The sequence below is a fragment of the Hibiscus syriacus genome, unplaced genomic scaffold (genome assembly GCF_006381635.1).
Source record: "Hibiscus syriacus cultivar Baekdansim isolate YM2019G1 unplaced genomic scaffold, ASM638163v2 tig00111088_pilon, whole genome shotgun sequence".
Taxonomy (NCBI): domain Eukaryota; kingdom Viridiplantae; phylum Streptophyta; class Magnoliopsida; order Malvales; family Malvaceae; genus Hibiscus; species Hibiscus syriacus.
In genome coordinates this window covers 773,636-792,863 of record NW_024062978.1, presented here as the reverse complement: position 1 = coordinate 792,863, position 19,228 = coordinate 773,636, and the positions used below count along the sequence as shown (strand labels likewise).

Below are 19,228 nucleotides of genomic sequence, written 5' to 3'. Positions count from 1 at the left end.
TAAATAATATATCGTGTTTTACATCGAGCTCGTTCGGATATTTGCAGACGATGAACAATAAAACGAAAGTGAAAATGATGAAAATTTGACAAGATTTTATGTATTAGTGGTGGATTTGCATATCCACTCAACGACATGAACATCACCTGGGGAGAATTCAGTGAAAGGAAAAATGCTTGAAAACGAGAAGCTTCTAAAATACAGATGAAAGAGGTGAATGTGAGTTGTCGATTCTTCAACAGTGGCTCAGTGCATTTGGGATGTGATTAGAATCGAATTCAGCCAAAGAAAGAAAATGAATTTGTGGTGGAAAATATATGCTTCAAGTGGATAATAATCATGTCATAATCATGTGTGGTCAAGGAGTGGATTTTCAGACGTTGAGAGATATGGGGTTGCAATGATTATATCTGAAGCATTGCAAAAGAAAAAAAATGATGTTGATAAGTTACTCGAAATCAACTCGGTTATTGTCTACTCAAACATTAAATACCAAAACAAGAAAATATATGACATCAATTATAGCTTTGGGATTGATAATGAAACACTTTAAACAACCCACTTTGACAAACCTACATCTACAAGTGGGATTCCTAAATCCTTTTCATTCAAGTGGTCGACTCTTCATTTTTCCTAAATACTCGTGTCTAACACCAGCGTCCATATAAAAGCGACATAATTCATAGGACATCATCATAACATTAAGATCGATAAATAAAACCGGTATAATTAGGAGTCATTGCCACAAAACTCCATCCACAAGTGGATTTGCAAAATCCAGTGTACATACAATGGCCTTTGAAAGAAAGCTAATGATCATTTACTAAACATGAGCACAAAAGTAAAAATGTCTTCCATGGCACGATCAAGAATCAACTACTAACTTATCCAAAAAAAAAAAGAAAAAAAGAATCAACTAGTAGATGTATTAGAGCAATCAGGACAGCTGAAGTGACCTCTAGCTTGACATTTCGTACATCCAATAGATTTTTCCTTCAATTCCTCGGACTGATACAAATTATCGATAAGGCTAAAACCGAACGGTTCATTTGATATGATTAATCCAGTTCCTCTGCATCTTGAGCATGCTATCACCTGTAGACCACCACATCTCTTGCACAAGCCCAATGAACTGCAAGTTTAACAGATTGCATATCAGCTCGTGCACCGTATTAACAACGATACTGTGTAGATTACAGTAGCCAAATAAACATATCCTAGGTCTCTTTTTCCTATCAAAGTTGAATAAAAGTGGGGAACCTTATGATATAGATAATGCATGCTACCTACCTTAATACAATAAAGCTGATGTCAAACTTATTTCAGAAAGAAATTGATTCAGTTCATTCACTCGACAATGAGTCTGGAGCTTTATCCGTTTCACCCCCTAAATCATTTCTAGCTTAATCCTTAAGTTTATTATCAGAAAAAACGAAAAAAGCAACCTTTATATGCATTACACACTAGTCGAGTTTTCTTAAGATAAGTGAACCACAAGCACCACAGCACGATAAACAACGTTGCTGCAAGCTGCTGGTTCGGAAACCGGTTATATTTAAATTTCGTGCAAAGGAGGTCCTAACTTGGAGACAGGTGAAGGGAATAAGGGATTATGGATATCAGAATTCGAACTCTAAACCTGCTAAATATCACCCCTTAAAAGTTACCATGTGAACAAAATAGGCTAAATCCTAGGTTCCTTCCAGGCCAATTCAGTTTTGCCCTAGCATAACATGACAATAAAAAACATTTTTCTGTTACATAATAATTGCTTACACCACCAGAATTTTCTGGTGCATTCTTTGATATAGAATCATCACAAAGAACATAAATCAAACAAGAAGATATAGCAATCATTTCATAAAATTTCAAACAACCCCACAATTAAAATCTATCACTGGGATACAAAAGGCATTGAATTGAAGTACAATGATAGCATTTCCACATGACATCCAATTGTAAACCAACAAAGTGAACAACAAAAACCATATCAAAATAAACAAAAGATGTCACAACTCACAATTCATGAACTATTGCTTAGAGCGTTGTGCTAATAACTTCACTTAGAATAAGACTATTCTAATGTCCACTCGTGTCTCCGTTTTTGCTTGATCTGCATGCGTTACTTATATTATGTTGTGTTATTAAGTAGTCGTTATTTATTTTAGTTGGATCTTTATATAGTGGTTTATATTAATAAATTTATATATTTTATTATCAATATAATGATATATAATTTACTATAAATTGATCTAACTTAAAAAATATTTTCAAAAAATTATGAGCCACTTTAATGATTTGAATGTAACACTCGAATTTATCGATATCAAACAATTATTTTCTTTTTTACTTTCTTGTGAATTAAAATTTTCATATGGGAGGCAAAAGACAGTTCTTTTTATTTAGAAAAATTAATTTCACAATCACATTCCTTTATTAATAAATTTATATATTTTATTATCAATATAATGATATATAATTTACTATAAATTGATCTAACTTAAAAATATTTCAAAAAATTATGAGCCACTTTAATGATTTGAATGTAACACTCGAATTATCGATATCAAACAATTATTTTCTTTTTTACTTTCTTGTGAATTAAAATTTTCATATGGGAGGCAAAAGACAGTTCTTTTTATTTAGAAAAATTAATTTCACAATCACATTCCTAAATGCTTTATGCTAACAATGTTACACCTATCACAATTCCTAAAAACAAGTAATTAATTAATCTTTACAACAAGTACTTAATGGAGAAGTTCCAGGAAAATACAGCCCAAAAGTCAACAAGGTTCCAAAATCAAATGATTAGAAAATGTAGCCTCCGTTGTACACATTTCTTGAATCCCCTCCAAAGCAATTATAATAACATGTATTTGCTGGGCGATGCATGGAAATCTTGTTGCAGCAATTACCAGCCTGATGATCATCATCTAGGTTCCACCACCCACCCCATAACTCTTCATCCACCAGATACTGATCTATCCAAGAAGCTGCATTAGCAGTGTGAGAAGCTGGCTCTTGAGGCAAGCACTGATCCTCTGAAGTAGGGTACATGAATATCATCTCATGTTTCTCTTTGGGTATCTGATCAGTGGTCTCGATTGCTTCTTCTTTTTTATCTGTTTTTTCCTTTTGCTGCTGTTGTTGGTTTAGCTTTAGAATCTGAGCTTTTCTTTTTTGTTGCTTCGGAGAGGACTTTTCCTTCTTCTTAAAATGGGTTCTCCAATAGTTCTTTATCACATTATCTGTTCTCCCTGGCAAGTATCTGGCAATTGTAGACCATCTGTTTGATTTTTCACATACAAATTAAACCCCATAATCATAATAGATACATATATATACACATAGATATAGATAAAGAGAAATAATGATGAAAAAAGAAGCATTATTACTTGTTACCCCAAAGTGCATGCAATTCAATTATGATCCCTTCCTCTTGACGTGTTATATGATCTCTTTTAAGACCTGGCCTTAGATAATTCACCCACCTAAGCCTGCAACTCTTCCCACTCCTATTCAAACCTGTAAAAAAAAATTCCATATCTCACTTGATATTCTTCATTTAATTTAGCTAAGGAAATGATATATGTATACATGTATATATGTATCTATGTATGGTAGGTAAATTATACCTGCAGACCTAGCTACTGAACTCCATCTTCCTTCACCATGCAAGCTAACATACTGAGTAAGAAGTTTATCTTCTTCAGGAGTCCAAGGACCTTTCTTCAACCCTATTTTTGGAGCTTCCCAGCCCATCATTCTAACCATTATTACAAGTTTTTTTCCTTAATAAAAATTGTTGTCTCCAGATTGTATGACACAAGTCCTCAGCTTAACCCTCTTATATATCTCTTCAACATGTCAATTCAATGTCCCCCCCCCCTTTGTAATACATTTTGATTATCTCAATAGGAAGACAGGATCTTTGAAATGAAATTTCAGCTTGAATTCCTTCTTTTTATTGTCCTTCGTAATATCCTCTCAATTTAGTACAAGTGTTAAATGTCTAGGTGCTTACCAGCTCAGTCTCTTTTAACCAATCACGTATCGACAGTTGTTTATTACATGATCGTGATTCCTTAACAAGATCTCGAACTACATTGTCTTGTCATAATAACAAAATAGACATTATTTGACTCCTTTTAGACCTAAAAAACCCCGTCTATTTACTTTGAAAGCCGATGTTTTATTTTTAAGAAGAAATAGTCATAAGTTGGAATCTTAATATTTATGTAGTATTTTCATTAATTATTTATAATAATAATTTTGGAAAAATAATAAATAGTTAAAATCGAATTTCAATATCTAAAAACTCTTAAAAAAAGCTAGTGAGTTGTTGATCTCTCCTTGATAATGGCTTATGATCCTATAATAATGGAACGCTTGTTGGCATAAACAATTCTTAAATGCATGCTGTAGGAATTGTTTATTACCAAAGAAGCTTCTAGGATGCCATTTAAGGCAATGGAGGAATTAAAAATATGATAAAAAGGTGAAGATTTTTGATGAGTCATTCATACTACATCTAGTATTTTTGCAGTACCTTTACGCCGTATAGCATATTTGGAATGTTAGGGCATTATTTAATTGGATCAAAGTTAACTTTTAATGAGCAATGCCTACATATAGGTATTGATGTGTAACATGGAAACTATTTATTAATATTATAAAAAGGAAAAGGGTACGTCAAAAGATTTAGTGTTCAATGTACTCAACTAGATCCTGTCTTGTAAAGTCGTAAGATTTATAAGTAGTGAGAAATGCTGTGGTGAAAAAGATGTAATAAAAGTTGGGGTGTTTGTGTTTTCTCTCCTTTTTGAGTTGCCCTTCAAAGAAGAGATATCAGTTAGGCAATTTGAGGTTGGCTTGGCGTATGATTTATTGTTTTGTTTTTGCTTTTAAGTGGTTCATATCTATGGTTACAGTATGATATTAATTCATTGAAGTTTCCAAACCAAATGTGCAGTGATTATTTGAAGACCTTAACCAATGTATATTTTATTCGCTCTTCAAATAATTAGAGTTGAGTATTTGACTGAATTAAATGAAAAAATCAGTCAAGTTTAAAAGTATTAATTTATCATTCAAATTTTATTTAATTTTTTTCTAAATTAAGTCGAGTTTAAGAGTATTTGAACTATAAGATTATTACAGTGTGTTATGATTGACAGGGGCGAAGCTAGAAATTTTAGATGACGGTGTCATAATTTCAAATTACAATATTGATATTAGGGGTGAGCAAAACTCGACTCGACTAAAAAAATCGATCTTTTTTACTCGATTTGACTTGAATTAAATTCGAGTCATAATTTTATAAACTCGGCTCGACTCGAATTTTTTTAATTTCAATCGGAGTTATAAAATAGAACTTGAATAAGTGGAATAATAACTCGAATAACTCAAAAAATTTAATAATTAATATATTGATTTTTAAGTTTGAGTTGAATCCTTGGACTTCGTATAATATATGTATATTACACATGAAGCAAATATGAAGAAAAATATATGTATTTTATATAGTTATAGAAAACAGTTTAAATTTAAATCAAATAGTACCATATAAATATTTAAAATTATATTTAATCAAAAACTCAAATAACTTGACTAAAAAAAGTTTAAATAAAGTTTGAGTTATAAAATAGAATTCTTCAACTCGAATAACTCAAACTTTTTAACTCAACTCGATTGAATGCTCACTTAATCGGCATATTATGAGAAATTTGAGTTTTGAATTTTTTATTATTAAATTTTATACAATATATATGTATATATATATTAAAAAGTGAGATTAATTTATTTTTTTATGGTGCCAATTTTATTTTAAATGGTGTCATTTTTATATTATATATATATAATTTATATAGAAAAAAGTTTAAAATATTTTGGTGTGTCAATTGACACCCCTCATAACATAGTGACTCCGCCAGTGATGATTGAAACTACAACAACTATGCATGTAAAAAATCCCAACTCGTAAATTCCATATGAAACAAGGTCTTTTCTTTTATTATTGTGTCTATACTCGACATTATTATCGCGTATCTTATAACAAAAACAATCAACACCAATTTCTCTATCCATCCCCACCGCTGTAAGTACAAGAAGAAAAATTGTGTAAAGCACGTAATTTGACACTATACCAAACTTTGTGAATGACTATCTCAGCAATCCATGCTAGTATCTTTGAAAGATTAAGACGAAAAAAACAACAACAACAAAACTCTATTCCCATATGAAATGGTGTAAGGGGGAGGTAGGGTAGTAGGATGCCCCCAACGTCAGGTTGAGAGCAGCTTTCGTGGAAGACCTCCGACAATCAGAAAATTAAAATAAAGATAAAATGCAATGCATGTATAAATAAATAAATAAATACATAATTGAACAGTCTTCATATACAGTCTTCATATGCGCGTCTGTAATGGACATTGTGCTTTATTTGTTCATTTCTGGACTGAGATTGGGTTTACCTTAAGTCCTTAACCACACCAACAACTGCGCCATTCTATAAAGGTGATGGATATATTAGGGTGTGTTCTGGGTATTTTATATCCATTTCGGCACCAATGCAAGATGGTATAATACATATAAATTCTGTGTTTTCTTTATGTATTTTATATAGTTATAGAAAACAGTTTAAATTTAAATCAAATAGTACCATATAAATATTTAAAATTATATTTAATCAAAAACTCAAATAACTTGACTAAAAAAAGTTTAAATAAAGTTTGAGTTATAAAATAGAATTCTTCAACTCGAATAACTCAAACTTTTTAACTCAACTCGATTGAATGCTCACTTAATCGGCATATTATGAGAAATTTGAGTTTTGAATTTTTTATTATTAAATTTTATACAATATATATGTATATATATATTAAAAAGTGAGATTAATTTATTTTTTTATGGTGCCAATTTTATTTTAAATGGTGTCATTTTTATATTATATATATATAATTTATATAGAAAAAAGTTTAAAATATTTTGGTGTGTCAATTGACACCCCTCATAACATAGTGACTCCGCCAGTGATGATTGAAACTACAACAACTATGCATGTAAAAAATCCCAACTCGTAAATTCCATATGAAACAAGGTCTTTTCTTTTATTATTGTGTCTATACTCGACATTATTATCGCGTATCTTATAACAAAAACAATCAACACCAATTTCTCTATCCATCCCCACCGCTGTAAGTACAAGAAGAAAAATTGTGTAAAGCACGTAATTTGACACTATACCAAACTTTGTGAATGACTATCTCAGCAATCCATGCTAGTATCTTTGAAAGATTAAGACGAAAAAAACAACAACAACAAAACTCTATTCCCATATGAAATGGTGTAAGGGGGAGGTAGGGTAGTAGGATGCCCCCAACGTCAGGTTGAGAGCAGCTTTCGTGGAAGACCTCCGACAATCAGAAAATTAAAATAAAGATAAAATGCAATGCATGTATAAATAAATAAATAAATACATAATTGAACAGTCTTCATATACAGTCTTCATATGCGCGTCTGTAATGGACATTGTGCTTTATTTGTTCATTTCTGGACTGAGATTGGGTTTACCTTAAGTCCTTAACCACACCAACAACTGCGCCATTCTATAAAGGTGATGGATATATTAGGGTGTGTTCTGGGTATTTTATATCCATTTCGGCACCAATGCAAGATGGTATAATACATATAAATTCTGTGTTTTCTTTTTCCAGCTAAATTAACGGACGGAAGCAATTCATCTTTTTTCTTTGGGTTAAATATAAATAAGTGTTCAAATTATACCGTTTTTCAAGAATAGGTGTCTAAAGTATTTTTTGACTCATCCCGGTACTTAATAATGTTACAAACGTTATCATTTTAGGTGCCCGAGCCGTTAATGGAGTTAATTTTTTTCGTTAAGTGACACGTGTCATAATCTATTGATTTTGATTTTTTTAAAATATTATTGTATTTTTGACAAAACACTGATTTTCTGAAATTATAAAAGAGTCCCAAAATCCCTCTCCGTCGGTGTCGTAGCCCTTTCCAGCCACGACCACCCCGTCGATGTAGTCTCTACCATCCTCTTACTCATATGTCGTCGTAGTTGCCGACGATTGGCAGTTGGAATTGCATGGGATTGCGATTTTCATCATAGAATTTGCGGAGTATAAAACGTATCGATCATGATTTCATAGGGATTTTGGTTGCCGGGGAGAGGTGACATCGGGTGGAGCTTCACCGATGACAAAGAGCGACGATCGGTGTGGGTTTAGGGGTTGAAATGAAGATTTTTAAAGTTTTGAGGTTATTTCAAAAAAATTATGTTTTTTAAATATATAATTTTTATTTTTATTTTTAAATAAAATTTTTAAAATTATCAGATTGTGACACGTTACTTAACGGAAAATTTAACATTGTGAACGACTCAGATACCTAAAGTAGTAACGTTTGTAACTTTATGCATTGGGAAGAGACATAAAATACTTTAAGTACCTATTCGTGAAAAATGATATAATCTGAGAACTTATTTTATATTTAAACCTTTTTCTTTCAATTTTCAGGTGTTGAACCTTGGCGGTTCCAACTTATGCTTATGGTTTGTCAAACAAATCTGTTTCGACCTGTTATATATACTGCAATTGCACGACTGGTATTTGTATCATGTTTTACACTTCTATCCCGACGAAAGAAGAAACAGAGGAACACGGTTGAGAAATTCACAGCCTGCATTGAAAAAAGGAAAAATCAATCATTTCCTAGTCTGGTTAGGACATGTTTTAATCTCTTATGTACACGCGTCTGTCAGTCAATTAGATGAAACTCTAATGTGTAGTCCATTTGGTGCTTCCACTCTTGGAAATTTCATCAATTTTTCTCCCCCAACTTCTTCCCATCTGCACCAAAAAAACCAGATTCATAATCAATTTTCTAATGTTATTTTTCAGAGTAGCATTCTTTTAGATGATTAAATTACCTGTATCTAGTTACAAAATAGTGAAGGAAAGTAGAAATCTCTGCAATCCCAAGCTCCTTCCCCGGGCATTGCCTGGTGCCTCCTCCAAATACCAAGAAATAGCTTTGAGATTCCAGGCCCTTTTCCTGCATCCATCAATCATTTAAAAATTAAGCATTGGGTTTCATTCTTTGGTTCAAAAGAATTGAAGGACAAATTAGGCTTACTAACCATCCATCTCCATGGATTGAAAGCTAATGGATCTGGGTATAGGAAAGGATCATAGTTTACTTCCCTTGTATAAACATATATTCTCCACCCTTTAGGAATTACAAATCCTGAGAAGAAAAATATATTAGTTATTGGTGAAAATCCAATCATTTGGCAAAAGAGTAGTAAAAGTTTTCTTTTTGAAAAAAAGGGCTTCCTTTCTTTTCAAAAATCATTGAGAAAACAAGACAATGAATCATCCATGGAACTGGATTGCTAGGTATGTCAATGTAAGTCAGGATAGGGGTAAGGTCTACCAAAGCAAGATGATCTCATTTTCTTTTACGTTTTTTTATTCTAAAAATGTTTTAAAAAAAAGTTGTAAAAAGTGCAGTGAACTGCAAACTCGGCTTCTTGAGTCCATAAAGTTGAAATTAGTTGGAGGATCAAAAAGAATTATTTCAATATTTTAATGGCTCACCATTTAGTTCCATTTCATGAGTAGTTTTCCTCAAAACTCCATTAACAATTGTAGCTAACCTTGAAGTCTCAAAAATCACCTGCACCAAAAGCAGCACACCAGTCATTAATTATTAGGAAAGAACAAAGGGTTCTTCGGAAAAAAAAGTTACAAATTACTTACTGCTCTTGTAAATCTCATTGATTTCAGGTCATTCCAATCAATTGGTTCATCAGTTCTTTTTCTTGCTCTAATTCCCATATGCTCTTTCTGAGGAAATAATATAACAGTAAAATCAAAACCAAGGAAACAAATGAAACAATGACATAAAACAGCTCAAACTTGAACTTACTCTTAGCTCTTCAAGAACAGTTGGATGATCATGGAGATACTTGACAGCCATCATTGTTGTCGTGGAAACAGTTTCGTAACCAGAGTACAAGATTGTAATGATTTGATCAATGATCTCGTCATCACTTAGTTTATGTCGATTACTGTCATCGTTTCTCATCAAGTAACCAAGCATGTCCTTGTCGGATGATTCTTCACCATCTCTTCTCTGTTCTATCAGTTGTCGCAGTATCTTCAAAATGTTTTTTCTTGCCTGCAAATCATGGTTAAGACTGTAAGAACATGAACCGAAATGAACGACAAAAGCTTGTGAAATTATACCTGAAATCCTCGACGATAATTCGTTCCGGGAAGATTGATAGGAAGCGATAAGGTTCCTAGAACGAGTTTAAAGAACTCAGGCATGAATTCTTGAGCTACTATGCTGGATTCAACGCTGGCGATTTGTTTAAGTGATGATAAAAAGGCCATCTATAGAAAAAAGAAGAAGAAGCATATTAGAAAACAGAGGAACATCTTAATGCGATGAACACAGACACAGAGCACAAACAAACCTCTTTGGTCTTATCCTGGATGTTAATGACTTTGTTGTCCCAATTACCGAGGAAATCTCTCATGTATCCATCGATTTTGGGCAGAAGTTGTTGTCTGATCATAGTGGGGCTAATGAGGGCAAGGAGGGCACCTCTCATTTGCTTATGAGTGCCGCCGTGGACGGCGGCGATGTTGCATTTGCCCAAGATATCAAGCATGGACTGTGGGTAACCTGGAACAAGGCCTTTGGCTTCGTTCATTAGTATATATCTGTTCAGCTCTGGATCCATGGAAACAACAGTAGGACACCCTAGGATATGGGATTTGAACAAACTGCCATACCTGTATGTAATAATTTAACCAAAAAACTCTATTAAAAACCCATGATTTTTACTGTTTTTTAAGTGAAAGAAAGAAACAGGGTTAAAGATCATCACCTTGCTCTTTGGTTTTTCATGAAGTTAGGGCCTTGCTTGAGGAACTCAGTGGTTTCCCCAAAGACAGGCCAGCCCATTGTACCAGGGGGAAGACCATTCTTCCTGTACCTCATCTCATTCCATCTCAAAACGGCAGCGCATACACAGAGCACCACTACAAACAACCCAATAATCGCCATGAAAACACCCATTGTTTCTCCCAAGAAGCTCTCTCTTCAAAGCAAACGAAACAGCTTCTCTAAATGGCTAAGAGGAAATTAGACAGAAGGGTACATATAGGCCAAACCATGCAGCACACTAGGAAGGGACCCTACCCTTAAGGACCTCAAAGTAATATAATCAGTCCAATAAAAACTGATACTGGAATCCATGTTTATTTAAACATTTTTTTACTAAGCTAAGTAGCCAACCCTCGTAATTAACTAGATATAGATTTGAATCTTAAACTCCTTTCACACTTAACTATGATTTAAAAATATTAATATGGAGATTAAGACACATCTCATTCTTCAAGATGTTCAGTATGAATGTTTGTTTGATAGTTAAGGTCAGAGATATCACTAATATTATTGTAGGATTCGTCCAAGTCCAACAGTTTATATTCAACACATTAATAATCTAATTTAATAAACATTTTTTAAAAAAAAATATTTAGAATAAACCCAATCATTTTTTTCAATCCAATAAATAGTTTTATAAATTTAAAATATACGAATCAATTATACAAATTAAATGTTTGAATGAAATTTTGTAACATTTTTTATGATGAAGAATGATTTGGATATAATTAGTATGAAAACTATATTAGAAAAATAACAAGAAAAAGTGTGTGGAGATGCACATGCACACCACCCTATTGGACCTAAATTTTAAATGGCTTTATTTTATTATTAAAAAAGGACAACTTCGAAAGCCCCAGTCCTCCTCATGTTTGTCAATAAGATTTGAATTTAAGAATGTAATCTTAACATCGGTTAACCGAGTGCTTTGTACATGGTTATAGTTCTGATCGACGACCAAAACATTTTTTATTTTCGTAGTCAATTTAATTAATTCTGTACATGTACAAGAATAAATTATACGAACATCTTTTATTTTAGGTTTATGTTTTGGTATATATTATATATATAATATATATATATATATTCTATATATATATATATATCTATATATATATATAAATCAATGAAATAATAAAATTTGTTTACAAGTTTAGATTAAATAAATGGCTTATGTTTGATAATATAAATGATAATAATTTTATGTTAGGAGAGAATTTCTAAAATATTAAAGGACATAAATCTATAAAATTTAAAGGGACGAAAACATATTTTTAATAAAAAGATTTATAGAAAAATCTAAAAAGATATGATAATTTTAAATTTTTAGGGGAACGGCCTATACTAATAAATTCATTATGTTTTTTTTATTAATCTGAGTCAGATATAAGTCAGTATTTGTTCAAAGATAGCTCTCAATCATTTGAAATTAAACGCTCACACCCCTTGATATTTCTAGGTCACTTAGTTCGTGCCAGTACAAACTCTAATTAATATGTATAATGTTATTAATAATTTAAACACATATAATGTTATTAATTAGAGGTTTTTTAAATTATAAAATTAATTAATAATTTAAACACGTATAATGTTTATTAATATTATCTACAATTATATTAAGTTATTTAGGGTAAACTACATGTTTAGTATCTAAACTATTATTTTTGTTCTATTTTAATATTTAAACTTTATTTTTTTTAAATAAACCATACGTCACAACTACAATTAATCAAGCATATGACACCAAATTGGAGAGATCGGAGAACTTGGGGGGTCAAAGTGAAATTGGAAGAGAAGAGAATTCATGTTTATATATCTTGAAGATATGAAAAATTATGAAAAATAATATCTAGAAGGATTTCTTTAGGTTAAAAAATAAATACATGGTTTAATTAATAAATGATATGTATATAAGGAGCCTTGTGATTAATGGATTTAATTTTCTTAAGAAATCTTAAATCAAATTCATCATATTCCAGTTCAAGAATACTTCTAACAATAAAAAAGTGATTTTCCATTGCATAAACACATCCAAACCTCAAGAATTCAAATTTTATACTGTGAAAATTATTTTTGGATGAAATTATTTTTTTTATCCTTAGTATTTTTATTTTTATTTATAACATAACATCTAAAATAAATGTTTTTTTTCTTTTCAAAATCGTTTTTAACAGAAATTTAAAATAATTAAATTTTAACTATACTTTTTAAAAATATTTTTGTAACGATTTTTAAAATTACTTTTCAAAAGTAATATCAAATTATATCTTTAATGTTTAACGATGAAGGATATAATTAGTTTTTATTATGTTTTATGTTTATTTTTTAATTATTTTTTATAATATATGTTAGTAAATCCACCAATAAACATATTTATTGATTTGTTTATTATCTCATATGATTTTTTCCTATAAAAGTACTTAAAATTTATATATATATTTTTTATGTATTTACAATAAAATTATTAATATTTATATTTAATCATTTTAAATATAAAAATGAGAATTATATCTATTTATAATTTGTTTTTTTATTATTTATCATTATATATTTATATTATAAAAATATTTGAACCTGTAAGTAGGGGTGTTCAATTAATGGTAGTGAATATGATAGTTTAATATATAATAAAAATAAAATAAAAACTTAATAAATTTTCAAGGAAAATGACCACCACAAAGATCATGAGTCTTCATAGTCGATTGCGTTCTATTAGGAAGGAGGATCTCTCTGTCGTGAGTTCTCTACTCAAATCAAGGAGATTTGTGATTTGCTTGCAACTAGTGGTAGCCCTGTCTCGGAAGTAGATCAGATCGTCACTCTTCTCAACTGGTTTCCTTCTGAGTTCGAGCCTTTTGTGGCTGCTATTACGGTGAGTCTTGAGCCATGCACTATTGACACGGTAACATCAGTTCTTATTGATGCAGAGTCTCGTCTAAACACTCATGTGAGGGCTTCTGTTAGTATCAATATGGCGAGGCATAAACAGTCCAGGGCAGCTGTGGATGATGGTCGTAGTTACAGTAATGATCGTTCGAACAATAGTCAAGGTAAAAATCAAGCTGGGAATCGATACAAGGGTAGGCCTAGGCATTAGTGTTAGTTGTGTGGTAAGCTAAGTCATTTAGTAGACAGGTGCTGGCACCGATTGATCAATCTTATAAACCTTCTTCGACTCACATACCTAAGTCACGTGGTGATATGCGGGCAAATGTTTGTAAATATGCTTATGATTATATTGATCAATGCTATGATCCTTTTGTGAGCACAGTTGCAGGTGGTGATGCTATTAATAGATATAGCACAGTAGATACTGCTCAGATCAACTCTCTCATTGCTAAATGGGTTATTAATGTCTCTGACAAGTGGTATCCCGATTTAGGAGCAACGCACCATGTAACATATGAGAGGCCTGGTCCATCCTTGTCGCAACAATACTCAGGTAAAGGCAAGGTTTACTTAGGTGATGGTTCTGTGTTCCAAATTTCTCATGTTGGTCAAATTGTGTCAACTGTGATCTAAAACTGGAAGAGGTGTTGTGTGTACCTCAGATGACACGTAATTTGCTGTCTGTTTTTAAGTTTTGATAAATGCTTTGTGAAGGATAAGGTGACTGGTGCTATTCAATTCAAATAAATAAATAAATTTTCAAATATAAAGTGTGATGTATATTAAAAGTATTGGAGTTGTTGCACGAGGGCCTCTTTTTTTGTTCTCTTATGCTTTTCCTGCCAGAATATATATATATATATATATATACACACACACACTTAATTTCTTCCTTCTCCATACCCTTGGTCACATTAATTATTTTTCTCTTCATTATTAATTCCCCACATATATTCATCAATCATTGCAGTCGGAACCAATGTTATTAAAACCGGACTGGACCGGCCGGTTCGACCGGTTGAACCGTGAACCGGTGGTCTGTCCGGTCCAGTTAACTCCCAAAACCGGATTAGTACAGAACCGGTAAAGAACCGGAAGAACCGGTTGAAAACAGGGGTGAACCGGCTGAAAACCGGCAAAACCGGTTTGAACAGTCGGTTCACTTTTTTTCTTTAAAAAAAAGTAAATCAAACAACGTCGTTTGTTCAACGAGCCGAGTCAAATTCGAGTATTGCTGAGCTCGACTCGAACTCGAAAACTTTAAAAGTAAGCTCAACTCGACTCAAAAACTCACGAGCTAAAAATTATCAACTCGAAATATAGCTTGTGTTTAGTGTTTTTCCCTCCAAGTTTAACCGCATCTTAATCTCCTTTTTTTTCTTCTAATTTTCCATATAGATTCATTCCCTTAATCTTTGTTCATTTTCATTCCTAATTCTCATTAATCGTTCCTCTCATTTTCTTTCATCCAAACACTACCGTATCTTTCTCCCAAATCCTCTCAAATCCTCTCTTGTGGCTGAAACTCTTCTTCATCATTTTTTATTCCATTTTTATTGATTTTGTGTTCCTTTCTTCTTTTTCTCTCTTTAATCAAGATTGTTTTTTCTCTTTTCTTCCTCTTGTCGTTTTCTTCTTCGATCACTTTGGAGTTGCCATTGTTGATCTTCATCTTCTTTTCCAGCAAAATAATTCACTTTTCCTTGGTTTTTTTTTGTGTTTCAATGATTAATGATCCAATGTGATTGATGATTTTAATTAAGCAATTCTTTTAAAGGAGAGTTTGTGAATTAAAAGTGATTTTCAGAGGTATTTAATGTGTTATTTTTCTTGATCACCTTTCAAGGTTTTATTGTGTTGATTAAGATGTTTTTATGATATTATTATCATACTAAATCATTTTTTTAATCTCATATGATTTGGATATCGATTTCTTTAAAAAATTGATTTCGGTGTTTTTCGGGAATCCATGAATTAGGATTTGTTAAGGTTAATTTTAAGGTTTTAGTTGAGTTTAGTTGTTAATATTAGTTATTCTTTATCAGCTCTTGTTGAGGATAAGCGTTTTCGATCGTATTAGAGGTCCAGAGAGTCGTTTTGGTAAGGTTTTCGGTCTTTTCGCTCTGTTTTGGAAATAGAAAATTCTGCTATGTTTTGGATGTGTTCTTGGGTTATTTTTCTTTCCAAGGGTTTTGATGTGTTATTGTTAAGGAAAATTGGTGTATTGTATTTTTGTGAGCATTTGCTAAGTGTTTGGAATCAACTTCAGTTAGTGGACAATCAAGATGATTGGCTTTCATTCTTTGTGGATGAACATGTTCAAGGTTAGAAGAAGGTGTAGTTTAGATGTTCTCTTAACTTGAACTCTGATATGGATGAGTCTTATTGATGCACATGATTGACATGAAATGTGATATGGAATATAGATATGTATTGTGAATTGTGTGCAATTGATGCATAGTAGTTTTAAAAGTGAATTTGAAAGTGTATATATAATTCAAAGTGTGCACGGATGAGTGAGCATCTCGCTGTCCATATATGTGTGGTTGGTCATGACAACCAATTTCGATGAGTGTTTCAAAATATATTTCGAAAGTGAAAATGTGAAAGCCAAGCAACATTTGACAATCACTCTTGTGTACTTGGATTAATTGACTATTTGTTTTTAATGAGACCTTTGGATATGAAAAACATGCATAGGAAAAAGTACTCTATGTGTTTTGTATAAGTGTAAGTGATATCGGGTTATATGGGGAAAGGTTGGCGCATTGAGCAATGCTCCAAGAAGATCACGAAGTAAGGTGGGTTCGTTGAGTTTACTCCGAAAGTCGTGGGTTTTGGACCTAAGTGAGTCCACAAATAAAAGGAGTTGTATGGAGTCGTTATCCAAAGAGTGAGTTACATTTGAACAAAAGACCATTGATCTTTAATTGATGTGTGCATTGTGTGTGACTTGCAAAGAGGTAATTGTGCATGAGTGTATGTGTTTCTGTTGGATATATGAGAATAAATGGCTTGTGAATATTCTGGATTTTGTATGCATTTAGGGTGTAATATGTGAACATAGAAGCATGGCATAATGATATGAATGTTGAGGTAAAAACAAGTGAGGTGTGATTGCATATAGGGTTTTCCTTTAGCTTTGGAATGTGTATTACTTAGAATGTTAGTTGTTCATTGGGTTATTCAACTCACGCTCGTTGTTTAACTCTTTTCAAAAGATTAGTAGTCAAGTCAGGGACAAGGAGAAAGAATCTAAAGTGGTCAAGCAAGACATATTACATAAAGCGAATGTAGTTTTAATCCATGTGATGGCAATGTGGGAATCATTTTGGGACCTAGACATTTGCCCATATAATAATTTGTAATATGTGGCGTGTTATGTAGACCATTAGTTTTGTGTTAGTGATTATTAATTGGTTTTTTTTGGAAATGTTGAATGCATTTATTGGTTGAATTGGTCATAAGATTAGCCAACTGTTGATTGGTACCTTAAGAAAGTGTTTAGTGTGCTTAGACAAGTGACACGTGTATTAAATATGTTACACTTATAGGATACATGAAATGACCCAAAATACATAATTGGATTAAGTGACTTGTGTTTAAAGTTAATCATTATGCAAACTTTTAATGCTAAACATTTGTATGATGTTGTGACTTGTGTTATGAAGCATGATATAATCGTATTTTGACATGTATAAAGTAAAATGAAAGTGTCCAATCATGTATCTAGTTCATATGATTGATTATGTGGAATTTTGGTAACTCATTTATGCATGTTCTTAAGAATTCTGTACTTTTCTAAAAAATGATTGATCCCTTATCGGTCCCTTAGGGGAAAGGACCGATCCCTATTAAAAAAAAATGATCCCTTGCCTAGAATGATTGATCCCAAACTCACTATTTTACAAATGGTCGATCCCCATGAAATAAAATCGATCCCTTGCCTAGAAGGATTGATCCCAAACTCACTATTTTACAAATGGTCGATCCATGTGAAATAAAATCGATCCCTTCTTTGTGTGTTCGATGAAAAATGAAATTAAATTTAAAGTCCCTAAGTGTCATTAAGTCTTAGTTTGATCTCATGATGTCTATATAAGTTTAAAATGGTCCATAAATTGATTTGCTAATTAACAATAGACCTTAACTCAAAATTGATGAGAATTGAGTTGTCACTCTTTAATATATATAATTACATAATGAAAGTGTCAATTGCAAGATCGCTGATTGTATGTAACTTTTGAATTGTTTACGTTTTAATCCTAGAGATATATGTCAATTAGGTCCATGTTTGATTTCTGACTAATTGAAATTTGCATGTCACTAATTAAGGATTAATAATGAATATTGATAAGCTTAATTGGATAATTTACCTTGTAATTGTTTGGTTATGAGAAATAATGGTTTTACGTTTCGATGTTTGAATAATGTTAGATTATTATTGTTTATTCTCTGTCACGTGTTGCATGATATATGTTTAAAATTTGAATGTTTCTGTATAGTGCCCATATTTTAGGGTTATGTTCTGTCCGACATGATCGAAACCTAATGTACACTCAAGTACTCAGGTATTTCTTCGTGACCGAGTATTGGGTGTTACAATATTAGCCATGATTGGCATCAGAGAGTATCACATCTGAAACATAACTCAGAGATTCATAATCGTAATACATATGTAGCGTAATAGTTAAAGTAAATTGAGCTAAAGTGTCGGCAACAACATTTGCGGATCGACGAATACCGACAACGCAAAAGCCTGGGTGATCACGAAGAACCAGTCAGGTTTGAGCAAGGTGAAACCCCACCGTCGATATGTCCAAATGCGATGACGTTAGCTGGCGGACAACATTGGTTGCATCGCTTTCTATCCATACATGAGCAAATTGTAATTCCACAGCCAATTGAATACCATAAGTAATGGCATTCGCTTCTGCCACAACAATAGCGTAGCCACCATTCAATGGAATAGCATGACACGCTACCATTGCACCATAGTGATCACGTGCGATGATACCGACCGCTGGTCGTTCATCCGAATTGAGCAAGCATCATCCACATTTATTTTAGCACAATAACCGATGGTTTACACCAGATATCAGATGGTAGCCTCCGTGCGATAAAGATAAACTGGATATCCCATTTGTCGCATCGAAAGCAGCCAAGAAAGCTTTGCTGCTCCAAACAACCTGCCACCCCGGAGTCAAGCAATCGTCCAATACATAAGCATTTCGCTTATCTTTAGGGAAAACATTACTGGAATGTAATATTACTATGTAAATATTGTATTACCTTGTTTAGTTTGTTTAGCAAGAATGTAAAATTATAGTGTTTGATTGGAAGAATA

General features: G+C 32.3%; 3 protein-coding genes across 3 annotated transcripts; 1 reads left to right on the top strand and 2 right to left on the bottom strand.

Annotated features, from left to right (window-relative positions):
- Nucleotides 1-2,811: 2,811 nt before the first annotated feature.
- Nucleotides 2,812-3,787, bottom strand: LOC120152290 (MYB-like transcription factor EOBI). Its single transcript, XM_039164546.1, has 3 exons — nucleotides 3,639-3,787; nucleotides 3,399-3,528; nucleotides 2,812-3,289 (listed from the first exon to the last, which is right to left on the bottom strand). Exons 1-3 carry the CDS (start codon nucleotides 3,775-3,777, stop codon nucleotides 2,812-2,814), a joined length of 747 nt encoding a protein of 248 aa, XP_039020477.1. The 5' UTR covers nucleotides 3,778-3,787.
- Nucleotides 3,788-8,772: 4,985 nt separating this feature from the next.
- Nucleotides 8,773-11,181, bottom strand: LOC120152241 (cytochrome P450 85A-like). Its single transcript, XM_039164504.1, has 9 exons — nucleotides 10,934-11,181; nucleotides 10,517-10,838; nucleotides 10,284-10,433; nucleotides 9,964-10,215; nucleotides 9,795-9,881; nucleotides 9,633-9,711; nucleotides 9,173-9,279; nucleotides 8,963-9,087; nucleotides 8,773-8,882 (listed from the first exon to the last, which is right to left on the bottom strand). Exons 1-9 carry the CDS (start codon nucleotides 11,122-11,124, stop codon nucleotides 8,795-8,797), a joined length of 1,401 nt encoding a protein of 466 aa, XP_039020435.1. The 5' UTR covers nucleotides 11,125-11,181; the 3' UTR covers nucleotides 8,773-8,794.
- On the top strand, nucleotides 11,176-14,514 carry LOC120152353. Its single transcript, XM_039164590.1, has 3 exons — nucleotides 11,176-11,202; nucleotides 13,709-14,042; nucleotides 14,264-14,514. Exons 1-3 carry the CDS (start codon nucleotides 11,176-11,178, stop codon nucleotides 14,512-14,514), a joined length of 612 nt encoding a protein of 203 aa, XP_039020521.1.
- Nucleotides 14,515-19,228: the final 4,714 nt, after the last annotated feature.